Raw genomic sequence first — 23,298 nt, 5'->3', positions numbered from 1 at the left:
CTCCATTTTGTTGATCCCTGCCTACAGACAGAAACTAAAACAAGAAGCTCCCGCGCTGAGGTCTGTTCAACGCTGGTCCGACCAATCTGATTCCACACTCCAAGACTGCTTCCATCACGTGGACTGGGATATGTTCCGTATTGCGTCAGACAACAACATTGACGAATACGCTGATTCGGTGTGCGAGTTCATTAGAAAGTGCGTTGAAGATGCCGTTCCCATAGCAACGATTAAAACATTCCTAAACCAGAAACCGTGGATTGATGGCAGCATTCGCGTGAAACTGAAAGCACGAACCACTGCTTTTAATCAGGGCAAGGTGACTGGAAACATGACCGAATACAAACAGTGTAACTATTCCCTCCGCAAGGCAATCAAAGAAGCTAAGCGTCAGTATAGAGACAAAGTAGAATCTCAATTCAACGGCTCAGACACAAGAGGTATGTGGCAGGGTCTACAGTCAATCACGGATTACAAAAAGAAAACCAGCACCGTCACGGACCAGGATGTCTTGCTCCCAGGCAGACTAAAAAACTTTTTTGCCCGCTTTGAGGACAATACAGTGCCACTGACACTGCCCGCAACTAAAACATGCGGACTCTTCTTCACTGCAGCTGACGTGAGGAAAACATTTAAACGTGTCAACCCTTGCAAGGCTGCAGGACCACACGGCATCCCCAGCCGCGCCCTCAGAACATGCGCAGACCAGCTGGCTGGTGTGTTTACGGACATATTCAATCAATCCCTATCCCAGTCTGTTGTTCCCACATGCTTCAAGAGGGCCACCATTGTTCCTGTTCCCAAGAAAGCTAAGGTAACTGAGCTAAACGACTACCGCCCCGTAGCACTCACTTCCGTCATCATGAAGTGCTTTGAGAGACTAGTCAAGGACCATATCACCTCCACCCTACCTGACACCCTAGACCCACTCCAATTTGCTTACCGCCCAAATAGGTCCACAGACGATGCAATCTCAACCACACTGCACACTGCCCTAACCCATCTGGACAAGAGGAATACCTATGTGAGAATGCTGTTCATCGACTACAGCTCGGCATTTAACACCATAGTGCCCTTCAAGCTCGTCATCAAGCTCGAGACCCTGGGTCTCGACCCCGCCCTGTGCAACTGGGTACTGGACTTCCTGACGGGCCGCCCCCAGGTGGTGAGGGTAGGCAACAACATCTCCACCCCGCTGATCCTCAACACTGGGGCCCCACAAGGGTGCGTTCTGAGCCCTCTCTTGTACTCCCTGTTTACCCACGACTGCGTGGCCATGCACGCCTCCAACTCAATCATCAAGTTTGCGGACGACACAACAGTGGTAGGCTTGATTACCAACAACGACGAGACGGCCTACAGGGAGGAGGTGAGGGCCCTCGGAGTGTGGTGTCAGGACAATAACCTCACACTCAACGTCAACAAAACTAAGGAGATGATTGTGGACTTCAGGAAACAGCAGAGGGAACACCCCCCTATCCACATCGATGGAACAGTAGTGGAGAGGGTAGTAAGTTTTAAGTTCCTCGGCGTACACATCACAGACAAACTGAATTGGTCCACCCACACAGACAGCATCGGGAAGAAGGCGCAGCAGCGCCTCTTCAACCTCAGGAGGCTGAAGAAATTCGGCTTGTCACCAAAAGCACTCACAAACTTCTACAGATGCACAATCGAGAGCATCCTGTCGGGCTGTATCACCACCTTGTACGGCAACTTCTCCGCCCACAACCGTAAGGCTCTCCAGAGGGTAGTGAGGTCTGCACAACGCATCACCGGGGGCAAACTACCTGCCCTCCAGGACACCTACACCACCCGATGTCACAGGAAGGCCATAAAGATCATCAAGGACAACAACCACCCGAGCCACTGCCTGTTCACCCCGCTATCATCCAGAAGGCGAGGTCAGTACAGGTGCATCAAAGCTGGGACCGAGAGACTGAAAAACAGCTTCTATCTCAAGGCCATCAGACTGTTAAACAGCCACCACTAACATTGAGTGGCTGCTGCCAACACACTGACTCAACTCCAGCCACTTTAATAATGGGAATTGATGGGAAATGATGTAAAATATATCACTAGACACTTTAAACAATGCTACCTATTATAATGTTTACATACCCTACATTATTCATCTCATATGTATACGTATATATTGTACTCTATATCATCTACTGCATCCTTATGTAATACATGTATCACTAGCCACTTTAACTATGCCACTTTGTTTACATACTCATCTCATATGTATATACTGTACTCGATACCATCTACTGCATCTTGCTTATGCCGCTCTGTACCATCACTCATTCATATATCTTTATGTACATATTCTTTATCCCCTTACACTTGTGTCTATAAGGTAGTAGTTTTGGAATTGTTAGCTAGATTACTTGTTGGTTATTACTGCATTGTCGGAACTAGAAGCACAAGCATTTCGCTACACTCGCACTAACATCTGCTAACCATGTGTATGTGACAAATACAATTTGATTTGATTTGATTTCAAAGTTTTACTGCTAACCTAAAAAGCATTAGATTGGAGCCAGCCCAAGTATCTTTCCGATTTGGTCCTGCAGTACATACCTACACATACGCTACGGTCACAAGACGCAGTCCTCCTTATTGTCCCTAGAATTTCTAAGCAAACAGCTGGAGGCAGGGCTTTTTCTTATAGAGCTCCATTTTTATTGAATGGTCTGCCTATCCATGTGAGAGACGCAGACTCTGTCTCGATCTTTTAAGTCTTTATTGAAGACTCATATCTTCAGTAGGGCCTATGATTCAGTGTAGTCTGGCCCAAGGGTGTGAAGGTGAACGGAAAGGCACTGGAGCAACAAACCACCCTTACTGTCTCTGCCTGGCTGGTTCCCCTCTCTCCCACTGGGATTCTATGCCTCTAACCCTATTACGGGGGCTGAGTCACTGGCTTACTGGTGCTCTTCAATGCCGTCCCTAGGAGGGGTGTTTCACTTGAGTGGGTTGAATCTCTGACGTGATCTTCCTGTCCGGGTTGGCACCGCCCTCGGGTTCGTGTCTCTCTCTCTCTCTCTCGACCTCTCGAACTGAGCCCTAGGACCATGCCTGATGACTGCCTGCTCCACTTTCAACTGTTCTGCCTGCGGCTATGGAACCATGACCTGTTCACCGGATGTGCTACCTTGTCCCGGATCTGCTGTTTTCGACTCTCTCTCTACCGCACCTGCCGACTAACTCTGAATGATCGGCTATGAAAAGCCAACTGACATTTACTCCTGAGGTGCTGACCTGTTGCACCCTCTACAACCACTGTGACTACTATTATTTGACCCTGCTGGTCATCTATGAACATTTGAACATCTTGGCCAGGTACTGTTGTAATTGTCACCCGGCACAGCCAGAAGAGAACTGGACACCCCTCAGAGCCTGGTTCCTCTCTAGGTTTCTTCCTAGGTTCCTGCCTTCTAGGGAGTTTTTCCTAGTCACCGTGCTTCTACATCTGCATTGCTTGCTGTTTGGGGTTTTAGGCTGGGTTTCTGCATAGCACTTTGTGACATCGGCTGATGTAAAGAGAGGCTTTATAAATACATTTAATTGACTTCTCCAGTGTCACACACACTGTTAGGGCCTACATAAAGCTGTCCCAAAAACAGCTTTCTTTCAGCACCACGGAGTGAATCCTTACTGCTACACCTGACTATCAGCGGAGCCTTGTCTGGCAGCGAAACAGTTTATTCAGACTCATTTACTGCATTTAAAAAAAAAAAATCATAGCTGATATGACTGACTTATACTGACATATATATACTGACAATTGAGATGTACAAACTATGGCGTGAGGGAACGATGAACGGATAGCAGGCAATCCGTCATTTTGATTAAGATATTAATGAGCGAGCTAAGACGACGTAGTCAATATAACTATTTGTTGAGCCCTTTTGAAATGTACAGCGACAGAATTCAGAACATGGGCCGTTATTACAGTATTCTCACTGTACACCAATTCAGAACCGTAGGATAAATAAGGGGGCATATGAGCAGACAATGAAAGTTCTTACAATATTCAATGGTGACATTTCTTTAAAATAGGCTATAGGCTACATGTGCACCACTGAGTCAGAACAGTAGGCTAAGTTATGAGGGGGAAAAGGGACCAAATTATTAGGGTGAGGCACACGGGCTACTAACTTACTACACAACATACACTTAGTATTACTTAGCTACAGTATACATATTTCCCTGGGATATAACATAATTTATGCAGCAGCATACAATACAATGTTAGACTCACCTGGTTGTGCTGTGCTCACTTGAACAGTTATTGTGGGCAACTTTTGTCATCAAAGTCTGGCATTCTCTCGATTCATGGTGTTTTAAAGACAATTGGGAACTCTGAAATCAAATCAAAATTATTTATATAGTCCTTCGTACATTAGCTGATATCTCAAAGTGCTGAACAGAAAGAAAAAGAAAAACAAAGTTGAATCATGACGTCAGTGATCTTCAGGTCGGAGCTCTAGAAAGAGGCCCTAGTTCCCGGCATGTCCATTGCTCATATTTCTTGGCCCAAGCAAGTCTCTTCTCTTATCGGTGTCCTTTAGTAGTGATTTCTTTGCAGCAATACAACTATGAAGGCCAGTTGATGTTGAAATGTGTCTGTGTCTGTTACTTGAACTCTGTGATGCATTTATTTGGGCAGCAATGTCTGAGGCTGGTAACTCTAATGAACATGTACTCTGCAGCAGAGGTATCTCTGGGTCTTAACTTCCTGTGGCGGTTCTCATGAGAGCCAGTTTCATCATAGCGCTTAATGGTTTTTGCGACTGCACTTGAAGAAACGTTCAAAGTTCTTGAAATGTTCCGGATTGACTGACAATCATTTCTTGAAGTAACAATGGACTGTCTTTTCTCTTTGCCTATTTGATCTGTTCTTGCCATAATATGGACTTAGCCCTATTTGGTAAGACCAAGACCATCTTCTGTATACCACCCCTACCTTGTCACAACATAACTGATGGGCTCAAACGCATTAAGAGTGAAAGAAATTCCACAAATGAACTTTTAAGAAGTCACACCTGTTAATTGAAATGCATTCCAGGTGACTACCTCATGAAGCTGGTTGAGAGAATGCCAAGAGGCTCTGCCCCACCTGCCCTCAATGACGGGTCGCCACTGGCATGATCACACTGCGTGAGCCACTGTAGTGTTCCTCGAGAGCTTGGACTGGCGATGTAAACTTGTTATCCACTGGCTGTAGAGTAGAGAAGACACATTGTCCCTCAGCACTGTCAGCTCCGTGCAGATTGATAGCTACCATACACAACTGGAACAGGTGGATCTCTGTGGACCATGAGAAATACAGATGGTGGAGGTAAGCTAAACTCGGCCATCCTCATCGCCAAAATGTTACAAATGCCTGGAGGCTTGTTCTGCAATTAAACTGTCTTTGCAGTTTTACTCTTACTCCCTCACGCTTTACTTCAGATGAACATGTTAACAACTCGAACAAACTAACTTTTCCAATCCTCACACATCAATACATGCACAACATGCCCGATACATTCTTAAAGCAACAGTATTCAACTTTGGTTTTAGAAGTGAGGGGGAACAGAATTATTATAATTATTTTAACCAGTTGGATTAACACTCCAAACAGCGTACCCAACCGCTCGGTGGCTTCCGCATGGTCCTAAAGCACACTGTTGCCTTGATTTGTATCTCATTCCAATGATAAAACTGAGGGGGACAAAATTGCAATTTCAGAATGTCCCCAGTGAAAGTTGCGCACCTGCTGAACACAACAGTGGGAAAAAGTTTTTAAAGACTACAATCTCCTACAAAATTCAAAGTGTGTCTTTGGTAAATGCCCAAGTGCAAATGCTGGAACTACACAAATACGGTAGGTATATATTGTCCATCACTGAGTTATTGATTGATTGGTTGGTTGATTGGCATTGCTCTGCAGGTCAGACAGCCCTGTATGTGGCCATAGAGAGGAGCTTAGACTTTGTGGAGTTTAGTTGATCTACAAGTGTTGGAGAGACTACAGAAAGATAGGGAGGGTGTTGATCCATCTGATTTGTTTAATACACGTCTGGATACTGTGTATCAGGATTTTGTGGCCATTTACACAAATGGTTCAAAAGATCCAAGAACAGAACGTACTGGGTCAGCATTTGTAGTGCAGGAACGTGGGATGGCAATCTGCAAATGTATTACAGATTATCTGGCTGTATATATGGCAGAGCTGATGGCCATACTGTTAGCCTTGCAATGGTTGGAGAAAGTATGCTCTGATTCATGTGCAGTGCTGATGAGTCTGCAGTCCTTTAGCTCACGTAGCAGACAAGACTTGCTTTATGATGTACTACAAACCCATGGCATAGAGAGATGGGTATATAGGTAAGATTTACTTGGGTACCAGCCCATGTGGGGTCGGTGGAGAATGAGGCAGTTGATGTCATGGCTAAACAAGCACTTAGTAGTGGGGATGTTGTAGTTTCAATGAGCAAGGCAGAAGCCAAAAGCCTGATATTGTATAGTGATGGTGCAGAGATGGCAGGAGAAGTGGAATAGAGATACTACGGGGCAGGCATTTATTTCAAGTACAGAGGAAAGTCGAGGAGTGGAGGACGTCATGTGTTGCTACAGTGTGGGCAGTATCAGAGGGAAAGAGAGAGGCTGAGATCTAGTATGAGGGACAAGGGGATACAGGAGTATATTGAGTAGAACCTCATTAGATATAGTCTGGAATATTTTATATTTCTTAAGAGCAATGGGGCTGTTAGGTAGGATTTAGTTTCTCCCTGTGTCTGGTCCACACTCCAGTACAGTAAGTGGCGGTAATGCACCATAATGTTGGATGCCTACCGCCAATAAACCCCACCAAAGAAGAAGACTAAAAAACGTGGAGTTGCTGGTACAGAAAGAAGCAGATGTTCAGCCAACATGGAACCACAGGTTCTTCTTTCTCTGGCCCTCGTCTGGATCAACTTGCTCTAATACTCTAGTGAAATAATTTTGACATGTAAATATTTGATTTTTAAGTTGTATTCAATGATTATAAGATTCGTTCCACCAATTCAGTGCCTTTTGAGAAGTGTAACATGGTAAAACAAAAATGTTTGATTTCACCTCATTTTAACATAAAGAGCAAATGTTCAACTTCATAAAAAACATGTTTTCACATCTGAAGACATGAAATAAAAAAATACACTATAGTAAGTGCCTATTAATTGCCAAATAAACTAACAGGGTTGAAGATTTCTTCGTAAATCAGACATAAATCCCCTTGTGATGGGAGAGTGGAAGCTTGTTGTGTGCAACCGGGACTGGCAATTGAATACAAGCTTCACCCCAAAAATTACATTGTTAAAACAATTCTAGTCTGTCTATCTATGGGTAACAGGGTTGATGTGTTTTCCTCGACCCCGCTCAGTTTTCCACCACAAAACACCAGAAAATTGCCAAAAGAGTAGAACTAGCTCACCTGCTTTAACTTTATGATTTGACTATTTGATGTTCAATGTTTCTTTTGAAAAAAATATTTTACAAATAATAGTTTCACCATATTAAAATGACTGTTGGGGTCACGTAACAGGGTTGACCTTAAAATGAGGGACAGATATGAATAAATCACTAATCACATTATTTTAATATTTTAATTTAATTAACCTTTATTTAACTAGGCAAGTCAGTTAAGAACAAATTATTATTTATAATGACAGCCTACCTAAAGGCCTCCTTTGGGAATGGGGGCCTGGTATTAAAAATACAAAATAAATACAATATAAATATAGGACAAAACACACAGCACAACAAGAGAGACAACACAACACTACATAAAGAGAGACCTAAGACAACAACATAGCAAGGCAGCAACACATGACAACACAGCATGGTAGCAACATAACAACAACATGGTTAAATATAACGTATTATTTAAATAATAGTCTTCAGAAATTACATTGTCAAAGCAACACAATAACTAAGGCTTTTCAGTAATGGTGAAACTGCATACATTTTGGGATTGAGTGTGTTAAAATCTTCCTAGAAGTGACACAGTTGACGGCGGAAGGTGTCAAAACGCTGAATTTTGGCACTTTAGCAAGCCTTTATTCATATAAAAAAACAGATTTATTGGATTCTCCATGTGGTCTATATTAAATGGCACTTAATTTAATATGACAGGCTTTTAAAATTCAATATTGGTTCACAATTTCTACTTAAAATATCAAAAAACACTAATTTCGTGCAACGACCCATATACAGTATAGTATAGGTGTGTTCTCAGAGTGACTTTCTTTAAATGTCCTACCCTGCTTCCACTAGAATCATCTTGACATGCTGATCCTCTTCACAGACTTCTCGAGGAGAAGTGGTACAAGTTTGCCAGTAAGATAAAGGTAACATTTTTTTTTTTAATGAAAAAGATATTCTTGACGAACTTCCTGACTTACGTGGTATACCTGGGCATCTTCACCAGTGGGCTCCTACAGAAAGGAAGGACAATTGAGTCTCTTACTGACCAAAAATTCCCCAAATATGTATACACCTAATATACACCTTATCCCCCCCCAAAAAAAAATTATATAACATTTATTTTCTGACAGATACACAATTTCTTTATGCATTGTCTTTGCCAAATACTATATTTATCAAAGACTTATAACAGAGGCTGACATTTGATCTATCTGCTTTGCAAGCCTATATTTCCTGTTGAGTATACACCACTTGATTACCTGTGTTTCATTGGCGAGTTCATCAGTGTCATAAGAGCAGTCTACTTCTTCTGGAGAGGGGCGAGAATGTGTGACTTCTAAGGATTACAAAATGAATGCACTAAGTGTAAGTGCCTCTGGATAAAAGCAATCATTTTAAATTATTAAAATGTAATGTAAATGGGACAAACTATTTTGAATGCAAAACCTCCCTGTAGGAAACTATAGGAGAAGAAGATGCCAAGTGATGTTCTCTGTTCTCCTATAGTTTCCTATGTAACAGTATAACTTTACGTCCGTCCCCTCGCCCATACCCGGGCGCGAACCAGGGACCCTCTGCACACATCAATAACAGTCACCCTCGAAGCATCGTTACCCATTGCAGAGCAAGGGGAACTACTACTTCAAGGTCTCAGAGCAAGTGACGTCACCGATTGAAACGCTATTTAGCGCGCACCGCTAACTAAGCTAGCCGTTTCATCCGTTACACCTACAGGGAGCGCTCCTCATGGTGTGTGTAGTGTTGTGTGGGTGTAGGGAGTATGTGGGGCCCCTGGTGCTCTCTCTGGCCCTTGCCTGTATCAGCCTCCTCTACTACTCCAGAGGCTCCAAACTCATGGGAAGTACAACGTCATGATGCAAAATGTAAGAGTTTAGGCCAGAGTTTAAGCTTTGAAAAGGATCCATTAACAATTCATTAGTAGATTCTAAGTGAACGCTTTCTCTCGCTCTCATCTTCTCAGATGATCTTAGGCAACATCTTGCACTTTATTGTTGTATTTTCTGCAGGTATATCCACTTTATCATTGTTTATGGAATTGTATGCAAGCATTTATCATATTGTTTCCCCACAGCAACATTTCTAACCTTTTCCATGTCAAATCAAAATCAAATCAAATCAAATGTATTTATATAGCCCTTCGTACATCAGCTGATATCTCAAAGTGCTGTACAGAAACCCAGCCTAAAACCCCAAACAGCAAGCAATGCAGGTGTAGAAGCACGGTGGCTAGGAAAAACTCCCTAGAAAGGCCAAAACCTAGGAAGAAACCTAGAGAGGAACCAGGCTATGTGGGGTGGCCAGTCCTCTTCTGGCTGTGCCGGGTGGAGATTATAACAGAACATGGCCAAGATGTTCAAATGTTCATAAATGACCAGCATGGTCGTATAATAATAAGGCAGAACAGTTGAAACTGGAGCAGCAGCACGGTCAGGTGGACTGGGGACAGCAAGGAGTCATGTCAGGTAGTCCTGGGGCATGGTCCTAGGGCTCAGGTCCTCCGAGAGAGAGAAAGAAAGAGAATTAGAGAGAGCATATGTGGGGTGGCCAGTCCTCTTCTGGCTGTGCCGGGTGGAGATTATAACAGAACATGTCTCGTTGTTGTGGCCGTGACAGAGGAGTCCCCGTCATGGGAATTGAACACGGGCCAGAAATACACCACCATCACGTCCGCATTCACGTAGGGGGTCGGTGGTTCAAGAAAACACTACAAGAAACCACCCTTCAACAACCTCCAGTTTACCACCCTGGCACTGTTCAAGTTCACCACTGGCATGGGAGACCTGGAGTTCACAGAGCAGATCCAGTACAAAGAGGTGTGTACATGGGACCTGTATTGTGAGACTTCTATTTTGATAGTGAGACTTTTATTACATTGTTTTATTTTTTTTATGGCTGTGGAGTAAAGAGCACGTTTGTGCTCATTTTATGTTTTTTTTTTTTGTACTTTTCATTTTTTTATTGAAGACATTGAGTAATCATTCACAGTGCAGGCTGTAAAAAGTAAGTGAACCTCTGTGTTAACGACTTCTCCCAAAGCTATTTGGAGTCAGTTGTTTCAATTAAGGAGATGAGATTGGAGGTGTGGGTGTCACTGGTGCCCTGCCCTTTAAATAAAGGCACACAAAGCCAGGTTACTGACAAATCTGTTCTTCTCCAGAAAGATTGGTTAGTGTGAACCATGCCTCGATCCCAACAACTTTCACAGGACCTTAGAAGACGCATTATAGAGATGCACAAAGCTGGAAAAGGTTACAAAAGCATTGCTAAAGACCTTGGTGTTCATCAATCCACGGTAAGACAAATTGTCTACAAATGGAGAAGATTCAGGACTGTTGCTTCTCTCCCTGGAAGATCACTCCAAGAGCACAAAGGGCAATCCTGAAAGAGGTGAGAAAGAACCCAAGGGTAACAGCAAAATACCTCCAGAAAACTCTACAAACAACGAAAGTCTGTGTTCATGTGTCCACTATCAGAAAAACACTGAACAACAATGGTGTTCATGGAAGGATACCACGAAGGAAACCACTGCTGTCTAAAAAAAAACATTGCGGCACGTTTTCCCAAGACCACCGGGATGTTCCACAACGCCTCTGGGAAAATGTACTGTGGACAGATGAGAAAAAAGTTGAACTTTTAGGGAAAAATGCACAACGCTATGTGTGGAGGAAAAAGGGCACTGCACACCAAAAATGCATCCCAACTGTGAAGCATGGTGGAGTGAGCATCATGGTTTGGGGATGCTTTGCTGCCTCACGGCCTGGACACCTTGCAATCATTGTGGGAACAAGGAATTCAAAGTGTATCAAGACGTTTTACAGGAGAATGTCAGGGCAGCAGTCCATGACCTCAAACTTAAGAGAGGTTGGGTGATGCAACAAGACAATGACCCGAAGCACACAAGTAAATCACCTAAAGAATGACTGAAAATGAAGAAGATTCGTGTTTTGGAATGGCCAAGTCAGAGTCCTGACCTTTATCCAATTGAGATGCTGTGGCATGATCTGAAGAGGCCTGTGCAATCAAGACAACCCAGAAATATTGATGAACTGAAACAGATTTGTAGGGAGGAATGGTTAAAAATTCCTCCTCAACATTGTTCAAGTCTTATAAGCAGCTACAGGAAATATTTGACAGAGGTTGTTGCTGCTAAAGGAGGATCTACAAGTTACTAAATTCAAGGGTTCACCTACTTTTTCCAGCCTGCACTGTGAATGATTACTCAATGTCTTCAATACAAATGTGAAAAATACAACTGTTTGTGTGTTATTAGTTTAGTCAGATTGTGTTTGTCTGTTATTGTGATTTAGATGAAGATCTGACAATATTTTGTCACAGGTGCACCTCAGCCAAGCTCAAGATACTAAACGATATCATAACCGCCATCGATAAAAGACAGTACTGTGCCGCCGTCTTCATCGACCTGGCCAAGGCTTTCGACTCTGTCAATCACCATATTCTTATCGGCAGACTCAACAGCCTTGGTTTTTCAAATGACTGCCTCACCTGGTTCACCAACTACTTCTCAGATAGAGTTCAGTGTGTCAAATTGGAGGGCCTGTTGTCCGGACCTCTGGCAGTCTCTATGGGGGTACCACAGGGCTCAATTCTCAGGACGACTCTTTTCTCTGTATATATCAACAATGTCCCTCTTGCTGCGGGTGATTCCCTGATCCACCTCTATGCAGACGACGCCATTCTGTATACATCTGGTCCTTCTTTGGACACTGTGTTAACAAACCTCCAAACGAGCTTCAATGCAATACAACACTCCTTCCGTGGCCTCCAACTACTCTTAAACGCTAGTAAAACTAAATGCATGCTTTTCAACCGATCACTGCCCGCACCCGACCGGCCGGCTAGCATAAATTGCTAAATTGTAATTACTTCGCTACTATGGCCTATTTATTGCCTTACCTCCTCACGCCATTTGCACACACTGTATATAGACTTTTTCTATTGTGTTATAGACTGTATATTTGTTTATTCCATGTGTAACTCTGTTGTTGTTTGTGTCACACTGCTTTGCTTTATCTTGGCCAGGTCGCAGTTGTAAATGAGAACGTGTTCTCAACTGGCCTACCTGGTTAAAGGTGAAAACAGTTGGCCCAACGTCATCCAGGTTTGGCCATCATTGTAAATAAGAATTTGTTCCTAACTGACTTGCCTAGTTAAATAAAGGTTAAATAATTATTTTTTAAATACTCTTTACTCAGCACTTTTGGCAGCGATTACAGTCTTGAGTACTCTTGGGTATGACACTACAAGCTTGGCAAACCTGTATTTGGCGAGTTTCTCCCATTCTTTTCTGCAGATCCTCTCAAGCTCTGTCAGGTTGGATAGGGAGCGTCGCTGCACAGCTATTTTCAGGTCTCTCCAGAGATGTTAGATCGGGTTCAAGTCTGGGCTCTGGCTGGGCCACTCAAGAATATTCAGACTTTTCTCGAAGCCACTCCTACATTGTCTCAGCTGTGTGCAACAGGTCGTTGTCCTGTTGGAAGGTGAACCTTCGCCACAGTCTAAGGTCCTGAGTGTTCTGAAGCAGATTTTCATCAAGGATCTCTCTGTACTTTGCTCCGTTCATGTTTGCTTTGATCCTGACTAGTCTCCCAGTCCATGCTGCTGAAAAACATCCCCACAGCATGATGCTGCCACCACGCTTCACCATAGGGATGGTGCCAGGTTTCCTCCAGACGTGACACTTGGCATTCAGGCCAAAGAGTTCTATCTTGATTTCATTAGACCAGAGAATCTTGTTTCTCATGGTCAGAGTCCTTTAGGTGCATTTTGGTAAACTCCAAGAGGGCTGTCAGTTCCTTTTACTGAGGAGTGGCTTGCGTCTGGCCACTCTACCATAAAGGCTGACCGCCTTGTCAAAATGAACAATCGGGGGAGAAGGGCCTTGGTCAGGGAGGTTACCAAAAACCAGATGGTCACTTTGACAGAGCTCCAAAGTTCCTCTGTGGAGATGGAAGAGCCTTCCAGAAGAACAACCATCTCTGCCGCACTCCAGCAATCAGGTCTTAATGGTAGAGTGGCCAGACAGAAGCCACTCCTCAGTAAAAGGCACGACAGTTTGCCAAAAAGGCACTTAAAAACCCTCAGACCATGAGAAACAAGATTCTCTTGTCTGATGAAACCAAGTTTGAACTCATTGGCCTGAATGCCAAGCCTCAAGTCTGGAGGAAACCTGGCACCATCCCTATGGTGAAGCATGGTGTTGGCAGCATCATGCTGTCGGGATGTTTTTCAACGGCAGGGCCTGGGAGACTAATCAGGATCGAGGGAAAAATGAACGAAGCAACAGGACAGACCGAGATCCTTGATGAAATCCTGCTCAGGACCTCAGAATGGGGCGATGGTTCACATTTCAACAGGCCAACATCCCTACGCACACAGCCAAGACAATGCAGGAGTGGCTTTGGGACAAGTCTCTTAAAGTCCGAGTGGCCCAGCCAGAGCCCGGACTTGAAACCGATCTAACATCTCTGGAGAGACCTGAAAATAGCTGTGCAGTGATGCTCCCCATCCAACTGGACAGAGCTTGAGAGGATCTGCAGAGAAGAATGGGAGAAACTCCCTAAATACAGGTGTGCCAAGCTTGTAGCATCACACCCAAGAAGACTTGAAGCTGTAATCACTGCTTCAACAAAGCACTGAGTAAAGCATCTGAATACTTATGTAAATGTGATAGTTTGTTTTTACTTTGTCATTATGGGATATTGTGTGTAGATTGAGGGTGGGGGGGGGGTACAAGTAATACATTTTAGAATAAGGCTGTAACGTAACAAAATGTGGAAAAAGACAATGTCTGAGTACTTTCTGAACGCACTGTACATGTTTAGAATGACTCATTGTTTGAATATCCTTTGAGAATTCAATACTTATCAAGCCTTGCTGTTACAAATAAAATAAACAGAATCGGTTTTGCAAATGCAAACTTTATTTTGGTTAGGGGAGAATGTTTGTGCAAGGCATAGTTTCTGAAGGATAGGCAAACTGGAATAACACAATTCTACAAAGTAGAATGAGCTTCCCCAACCACTGCCATTTGTCACATTTCCACTTATGTGGAGCAGAAACTCACAAGCACAATTTAGTCATCACAGTCCCACATACTGTTCTTACAACTGTCTAGAGGGCAGTAGACAACTTGTCACCACCTTAAAATAGCATGAGTCATTAAACTTAATTCAATCCAACCTGCCCAAAGAATGTTTGTGTCCAAAATGGCCCCCTATTTTCTAAATAGTACCCTAGGTCAAGTCATACACTATAGAGCGAATAGAGTGCCATTTTGTACACAGCCTGTATCTAGGCTTTGGGCCATGGTGGTGGGAAAAGCTTGGTGACTTTGGTCAGTGGTTCAGTAGCAATCATTCAGACTCCTAACAGTGTCTGGAAACATTGTGGCACGTGAGAACGGACTTCTGTCTAGTATCAGTAGTTACAGTTAGAAGCTTGGGCCCCCAACAATGGATAGAAGTGCACAACTGTGTAGTGTGCAAAAGCACCTAGGCTATGCTTCACACCCTTTCTCGCTCTCGCGGACACACATTCCATATTAAGTCCAGTGGAGGTACTTCATATGAAATAGTAACTGTAAACCTGATTTTCTCGAGCTGTACAACATTATAAAACAGGTCAAATCAGCTAAAATGGAACGGCAGGTACATTGCTTGGTTCACTGTAGCAACAGTTGGTCCATTTCCACTGCAAAGATTTACCATCTCACATTTCTAAAATCCATGACAACACAGTATAAATAGTAACCTTTATTCCACTAGTACAACCCATACATCATTACTATACATACACACAGTCACACACATCACACACACACTATTGTGTGTTCAGACTTGAATTCATTAGCAGCGTCAAGGGCCAGGCACACAACAGTAGTAAGAGCCAGACAGAATCTAGCTACCGCCCTCAGGGAAGAAAGCTCAATCCATAAGATTAAAGGTGCTACAAAGGGGACAAGTTCTATCAGGAAGCTTGGTGAATTGCAACAGCATTAGGCTACTTCCAAAACAAAATCTACCCTCTCCCGCAACCCATTTCCCCATAACATGGAGGAGACTCACTCTTGAGCCTTTTAGTTTCGGTTTTGGTCCACCAGCTTCGTAACAGCTGTAAAAACGATATATTTGTTGTTATTGAAAATATATTTCACTGAGATTTAGTTGGTACAATGATTCCCTACACTATTCAGTGCTTGTTTTCTCACATACAACTGAAATTGAGGGAACCGTGTGGAATTTTAGCAACCAGGAAATTACGGAGCGATTTCTACATTGGCCGCTTGACCCGATTTCCACTAAATAAAACAACCAAAGTCAAAACAGCTTTCCCATTTCAACAACATGTTGCTCTGGCGGGAGACGAATATCACAGCTAATTGGGCAGGTATGTAATACTATGAAACGATATCATTCCACTATTACTGCAGATATATTATGGCCATTTTATGAAATGACAATGCAAAATCATATGTGTAGCACCTTTAAGGCTACATAAAATGACTTATGACCTTTCCATCTCTTACTGAATGCAGCTAATTGTGAGACGTCGGTTTGCATTGTTTTGTGTCTGATGATACGCTTTACCTATGGCACCTATGAGGAAAAACCTATGGCTTCAGAATGCAGTGATCAAGGAAATAAATTAGCTAAGATCTAAATTACTGAAGGCTATTTGTCACATAGAAACAACTAAAGAAACGTAGTCTGAAAACCATAGTTACAGCCCAGTGCCACACACACCTATAAAAAAAACTCTGCTAAATATTATTCATACTTTTCATCCATTAAAAGGAGGATTTTTACTTAGCAATTTAAGTGTCCTTAAATAAAAACATATGCAGAAACAATTGCTAGTATCATAACTATTTGATATAGGATTCTACACCATGCAGTTTGAGGAAATCCAGCATGGTGTATGTAGTAAGTCATACAACATTTAAGGTGTCGAGGGTAACTAATATAACATTTTAAGGCTTTTTTTCAAGAGTTATCAGGGAGGAGGAATGTGGGGCCATCACAAGAGTAAGCCGCCACCCAAGCTAAACGGAGGAAAAATGCAGCATGCTAGACCCATAGAAATACAATTACTAGAATAACAGAAGTAAATCTATTTCTATGGCTAGACCCATCTACTAGCATGAGGTAACCTGCATTTAAAAGAACTGGACCTCAGTTCTTCTTTCTAGGTAGTACAGAGAAAATATACAATCAGGGTTAGGCTAGCAAGTGAAGGACAGACGTATCCTACGAAGTAAGCTAGATCTACTCAGGGTTTTCTAAAGCTAGCCAGATTCTGTTAGCATCAGGCTCCAGCTCTTATTCGTACGACAGTGGATATTGCTCAGCCGCAGGGTAGGGTAGTAACTGCACATGTATGTCGCACATGGCTGAAACATCAATCCTTGGGCGAGTCAGTGCCACATTTTCATTTGTGGTGAAATCAAAAATAAAATATTTCAAATACCACAGACTATGGAATGAAATGGGCTTTTAGAAGCACCATCTTTATTACTTATCATTGATGCCAACTTGGTGTGGTTAATCAATGAACAACCACAAGGACCTTTTCCCCCCACTCCTATCGATAACATTTTATTAAGTTATTAAAAGTGCTACTGGGTGTGAAGTATAAAATCCATTGTCATGACCAAATATGTCATGTGATATATTTTAACATTACTCTTTAAGACAAACAAAAATGTATTAAATATTTAAATCACTAATCTTCCTCAAATGAAAGGGATCATGACGCCATCTTTGCAAGAGGGTGGAAATCTAACTCTGTTGGTCCTCCACTCGTGGCTCAGTCATTTCATTCAGTGTGAGTGGAGTTAGCCTTCCCCAGAGCAGGTTAGTTCTGAAGGATTTGTTGCCAGAGATTTACCTGGCTAAAAGGTGAGCCACTTTCGTATGAACTCAGTTGACCAAAGTTACCTCTCTAACTCCTCAAACCTGCTTCGTAGGAGACCCCTCAGCTTACCAAAACCCCCACAGACAGGCAAAGATCCACAAGGAATCGTTTACAGTAGTGTATAATGGTGAAACAAAGTAGCAAATAACATTAACCCTCTGGTATATTCAGTTGTACTTGCAAGTGATCAATTTGGTCTTTGCGCACACAGACAATCCCTTTCAAGATCAGGGGATTGATTCTACAGGGTTCACGTTATTCTAAGACATTTCATGTTTTTCCAGAAGTGAGCTTTTGTTCCTTTTGTAAATGTTTAGCATAACATCTTGATTCTCTAAGTCTTCATACTGAAAACGTCACCGGTGAAATTCAAGTAGAGACAATTAAAGTAACAGCACACGGTAGGGATAAAATAAACAATTAAAAATGACTTCAAAAGCACTCCATCTTAAGGCCTTTACCATACACAAGAGGACAGGACACAATGGCTGTAGCATTACCTTACTGTATATCGGGAGAGATTGAAGAAAGAATATACTCTTAGACATTGGTTCCATGACAACCTGGGCATAACTGGCACTTATTATGTGGAAAGGAAGTAGCCCTACTATGTTCTCTAACTGGTCCTAGATCACAATAGCGTATCCCAGAAAATACTACAATCAGCAGATGTCCATGTTGTGGTATGAGTAAGTATTCCTCATCACCGGAATAACAATATAAAACCTTTCATCTGGCACTAAGGTTTAACAGATACCATTTTAAAGGGCTGAGGACGCATTAAAAAAAAAAACATTGAGATAAGGAGCAACCGACTAGGGAGAACATTCAATTGATCACTTGCAAGATGTTTACACCTGATTGTAACCTTGAAATCATTCACTAACCATAACACACGACTGATGAGGTGAAGAGAGATAGATATCTATCTATAGCCTGGGTGGTGAGCATGGATATTTCTACTGTTACCTAGCTCTGGGCTCTGGGCTGGAGCTCTACCCATGGGGGGCCTGTGCATCTTCCCCATGGCGCCTGGGTTCTGCTGGAACGCCTGGAAATCCCCAGACAGGTAATCAGACACATTCTGCTGCATCAGCTTGGTCTGACCCAGGTCTGGGACCCCGGGTCTGGCTCCAGGTCGATACTGTGATCCTGGTGTGCTGCAGTCTATGGAGGCCCCTTCCGGGCCCCCCTGGAAGGCCATGGGCAAATCCTGTGGGCCTAGACCGTCACTTTCGGCTGCTTGTAGGACGCTGTCCCATGGAACCTGCAAGTAGCGCTCGTTGGTGTAGCTTGGCATGGTGCCGCCCGCTGGGCCGGTGACGGGGGGCGAGGGGGTTGTCTTGTCTGATGGGTGTTTAATGGGGAAAGATTGTGGCTGCGGGGCCAGCAGCTTTTGGGGGTAATTGTGGGTCTTGGCAGGGAAGCCAGGCCCAGAGGGGGCTTCCCTCCTGGGGTTCTTGCAGGGTTGGGCTTCATCAGGCAGATGCTGCATGTGAGCCAGCTGGTGCTGGTTCCAGGAGCGCTGCTGTTGGATTTGCTGCTGTTGGAGCTGATGTTGCTGCTGTAACTGATGATGTTGTTGCTGCTGCTGGTGAACCTGTTGGAGCTGCTGTAACTGATGTTGATGCTGGTGAGCCTGCTGTAATTGCTGCTGCTGTAATTGCTGCTGCTGTAATTGCTGCTGCTGTAATTGCTGTAACTGCTGCTGCTGTAACTGCTGCTGCTGTAACTGCTGCTGCTGTAACTGCTTCTTCGTGTCAGTGTGGAAAGTAGGTGGCATCCGGTTCATGACAGCCATGTTGGGCTGTAGGCCATTAGCACCAGCAGGGCCCTGGGACCCTCCAGGGGCTTTCTCTGTGTGGCCCAGCAGGCACGAGGGAAGGAGGCCAAAGTTGTGGGGTGTGTTGACCCTGGAACTGGCATTGATGAGGAGGTTACGGCTGATGGGGCTGGGGTTGGCAATCTGGCCCTCGCACACCGAGGTGGCGCCTAGTCCAGCCCGAGCCTGGCAGAACTGGTTGATCTGGTGCACGATGCTGCTCAGGTCAGTGCCCGGCCGGTTGTGGTGCAGGCCGGCCGCCATGGACAGTGGGATGGTGGAGGTAGATACGGTTACGTTTGGTGGGGCGTCTGCATCTGGCAGCTTCCTGGGGCCATAGGGGGGGCCTGGCTGGGGTTGCAGGGCATTGGAAGCAGAGGGGGAGCCAGGGCCAGCACTGGAGGCCTGGGGGAGAGGCTGAGATGGGGGGAGGCCCTGGGAATGTTGCAGACTGGGTGGCTGGGCCACATCAGACAGGTGTCGCAGGCCCTGGGGGAGAGGCTGTGACTGGGGCAGGCAGTGGGGGTGCTGCAGGCCCTGGGAAAGTTGCAGACTAGGTGGCGGCTGGGCCTGGGCTACCTCAGGCAGGTGCCGGAGACCTTGAGCCCGAGCCTGCTGTAGTAAAGCTTGTTGGTGGGGAAGAGTCTGGTCCTGCAGAGTTGGAGGACGAAGAATATGCTGCGGTTGTTGCTGCTGCTGTTGTAAGGTTTGTGGCCGAGTCTGATTTTGCTGCTGCTGCTGTTGTAAAGTCTGCGTGTGAGGCAAACTCTGCTGCCGCTGGACATTGTGCTGTACCGTTTGCAGCTGGGACAAGCTTTGTTGCAGCTGTAAAGTTTGAGTGTGGGCCATGTTCTGTTGCTGTAAAGTTTGAGGCATATTCGGTGGCTGTGAAGTCATGGGGTGAGGCATGTTGTGCTGCAGAGCATGCTGTGGATGGCCCTGTTTCTGTGCCAATGCCTGGGGCTGGGTTTGAGACATGCCCTGGAGGTGGGGGACAGGCTGGGGGAGGTTTAAAGTGCTCTGAGCAACGTATGGCCCGCTGTGGAGGTTCATGGATGGTTTGGGAAGCAGATGGGCTCGGCTGCTGTCCGTGTCTGTGAGGACGCCTTTGCCAGGCGAAGTGCGGAGGACGGCCAGGAGGCCCGCTCTGGTGCTGCTGACCTGAGACGGGTAAGAACTCTGGCGCTGGCTGGAGCTGGATGTGTCCAACCCGTTCACAGTGCGGCGGATGTGCTTCCTCTGTGGTACTTTGACACTGTTGGGGAAGATCTTTATGGTCAGAGGATTGTTGGCGACTTTCTTAGCAAAGGCATCCAATTCTGCTGGGGTTGGATAGTTGGCAGATTTCATCTTCTGTGTAGTATCCCCTAGGATGGGAACAAGGATAGAGGGAGGGAACAACATTTTTTAGCCTAACCAAAGTTAATTCATTCAACTAATGACTGGAACAGATATACAACTCATTAAGTAGAAATATGAAGAGAAAACTGATTTCTCTGATATTATAGTACACAATTATATCAAATAAAAACACTTACATTGCTGAAGTCCAGTGTTCATCTGCGTGTGGGAGAGAAATCGGGGGGTAGGTTCACCTGATGAAGCTGGCAGACAGGCCAGCATGTCACACTTCCACTAATGCAACATGGGAAACGCTCTCCTCACCATGCTGAGAGAGACACACACATCAGCAGTCAAACACCACATTGACCATGTAAAATGACTCAGCCATGAGGCTATTTATTTACTGTACATTATGTGACCGTTCTAAAATGGCAGTCAGTAATCAGCCGGCATTTGCACCCCAGCCTTCAACAGCAAACACGCTGCCTGCAGCTAGACAGAGATAGCAGCGGGCTTAAGATGGAGACGCCTTTTCTCCTTTCTCAGGGCACAGCAGGACAGACTGCATGATGGCTACCGGCTAGAGTCTCCAGCTGCCTTCACCAATCTCTGTGTGTGCACCCCAAATTACACCCAATTCCCTATATAGTGTAGTACTTTGACCAAGGCCCATAGGGTGGTGACGAGCAAGGCCCATAGGGTGGTGACGAGGAAGAGGCACTCCAAAGACCATTAGTGTCCGGAAGTAATTTAGCCATTCATTATAGTCATTGTGATCTGTAGAGCTGATATTTTCCTGTGCCAATTACCTCATGACGTTTCTGGATAGCTCATTATATTAATAAAGTCTGATTTAATCAACAACTACAATAGTCAGTTGAAAAAAAGGATACGGTACTGTACATATCTGGCTGTGTTGTTAGAATCACAATTGAGGGTGCAGTATTTGAAAACTAGCATTCAGTTAGCCAGCTAGTTTAGCCAGGGAAAACGAGCTTGGGCCAACAGTAGTGTGCATGTGTACCAGCTGGGCGCACATGCACACTAGGCTAATTCAGGAAACAGATAGTAGTTTTTATGCCCTGATATAAGGAACCAGCTGCGAAAAGTTTGATTAAACGATTCAGACTGAAAATAATAAGTCAGATGACTTATATTTAAGGAGCAAGTCAATGTACAATCTCAAAATCAGCTGTAACTGTCAACAGTAGAACAAAACTCAAAAGGATGTTTGAGTGAACCCTGAATACAGAAAATGAATGGTGAATTTCCTTCCGGACGCAATAAACTCCTCACCACTCTATAGGGCTCTGGTCAAAAGAAGTACACTATATAGGGAATAGGGTACCATTTAGGTATGTGTGTCAATAGTTTACAATAATAAGCAATGCAGAACAGCGTTGTGTGATGTATGTAATGGTGCCTTGTCACCCAGAACCCTTTTCAGTTCTGTAACGAAGCTAAATGTGACAGAATTCAGAAGTCCCAATGACTCAAGCATGATACGTCTTACACTGTAGCTGGTTAGTGTATCCAGCTGACCAGTTCTTGAAAATTATGGACATGTAGCTACTAGTTACAATAAATATATTCAGTCAGATGACTGGGTCTACCAGAAATGTTACTGCATCATTGCGTAAATATCAATAACACTAGTCATTTAACGTGGTTGTAGCCTAGGTAGGGCTTCTCTGATCTAGAATACCAGGACATGCATATAACTAGCTCACTAGTTATGAACAAAGAATTCTTAAATATGATCTAGCTGGTGTCATCTTTGAGCAGCATTGTCTAATAGTCAACAGACCATTCAAAATGTAAATGAACACTTGCTAGCTACTTAGCTACTGTACTGACAATATTTGCGTGCCAAAAAGTATATATTTTTTCAAATGTATAATATAACCCTAGAATTGTAGTTCTACTGTAACGTTACTTAACTAGCTACCTTCTGTAACTGTAGCCTAAGTTAATAAAGAAGCAAGCCAATGATGAATGCTAACAAGCTAGTGTTAAATACCTCGAGTCATAGCACCAAAGCATTGAACACTTCTTTGTGCTGCTAGCGATCAGCTAGGCTAACTAGCTAACGTTAGCCAGCTACTGATGGCTACTGAAGTAACACTTTTGCTAAAGGAAACACCAAAAACAAATAATACGCTAAATACTTACTCCCCGCGAAGTCAAGAGAAAGGCATTTGCGAAAACGTCATTTTAGCGAGATGATCGAACATAGATATTTTGGTTATGTTGTTAGCTCACCAATGCCTTATTTCTGGTATTTGCTTGCTTTCTGCAACAGCAACTTTGAGAACACATGCGCAGTGGGCACTCTGTGAGTTTTAGGACCTTTATTACGCATATTTTAGGTGTGCATACTCAATGCCTGATTTATATTCCTTGAGATTCCTGATGAGATGAAAGTCCTGAGATTCTTCCAGATGCATTAAAAACGAATTATGATAAGGATTGATTGAATGAGTGACAGGCTTTGGCTCAAATTAATAAAGTATCGCAAGACTAACTGGGGCGGTAACCGAAAAGCGTTGGGCCCGTAACCGAAAAATTGCTGTATCGAATCCCCGAGATGACAAGGTCAAAATCTGTCGTTCTGCCCCTGAACAAGGCAGTTAACCAACTGTTTCCCGGTAGGTCGTCATTGTAAATCGGAATTTCTTAACTGACTTGCCTAGTTAAATAAAAATCGGGATTTACAT

At 44.0% G+C, this 23,298-nt stretch overlaps 1 protein-coding gene across 3 annotated transcripts; it reads right to left on the bottom strand.

Moving 5' to 3' along the window:
- Nucleotides 1–7,635: 7,635 nt before the first annotated feature.
- On the bottom strand, nucleotides 7,636–23,272 carry LOC115141803 (protein FAM222B-like). 3 transcript variants are annotated; one of them, XM_029681008.2, is made up of 5 exons: nucleotides 22,844–23,272; nucleotides 20,776–20,906; nucleotides 18,385–20,604; nucleotides 8,721–8,797; nucleotides 7,636–8,471 (listed from the first exon to the last, which is right to left on the bottom strand). In XM_029681008.2, exons 2-5 carry the CDS (start codon nucleotides 20,858–20,860, stop codon nucleotides 8,400–8,402), a joined length of 2,454 nt encoding a protein of 817 aa, XP_029536868.2. In that variant the 5' UTR covers nucleotides 20,861–20,906; nucleotides 22,844–23,272; the 3' UTR covers nucleotides 7,636–8,399. The 3 variants fall into 3 exon arrangements, with proteins under 3 accessions (XP_029536868.2, XP_064856418.1, XP_064856417.1); XM_065000346.1 differs by having other exon boundaries at nucleotides 7,636–8,797; nucleotides 22,754–23,272; XM_065000345.1 differs by having other exon boundaries at nucleotides 7,636–8,797.
- Between the last annotated feature and the right edge of the window lie 26 nt (nucleotides 23,273–23,298).

This window comes from Oncorhynchus nerka, linkage group LG14 (genome assembly GCF_034236695.1).
Source record: "Oncorhynchus nerka isolate Pitt River linkage group LG14, Oner_Uvic_2.0, whole genome shotgun sequence".
Taxonomy (NCBI): domain Eukaryota; kingdom Metazoa; phylum Chordata; class Actinopteri; order Salmoniformes; family Salmonidae; genus Oncorhynchus; species Oncorhynchus nerka.
The sequence above is the reverse complement of the archived record's forward strand: the minus strand, read 5'-3'. Positions and strand labels throughout refer to the sequence as shown.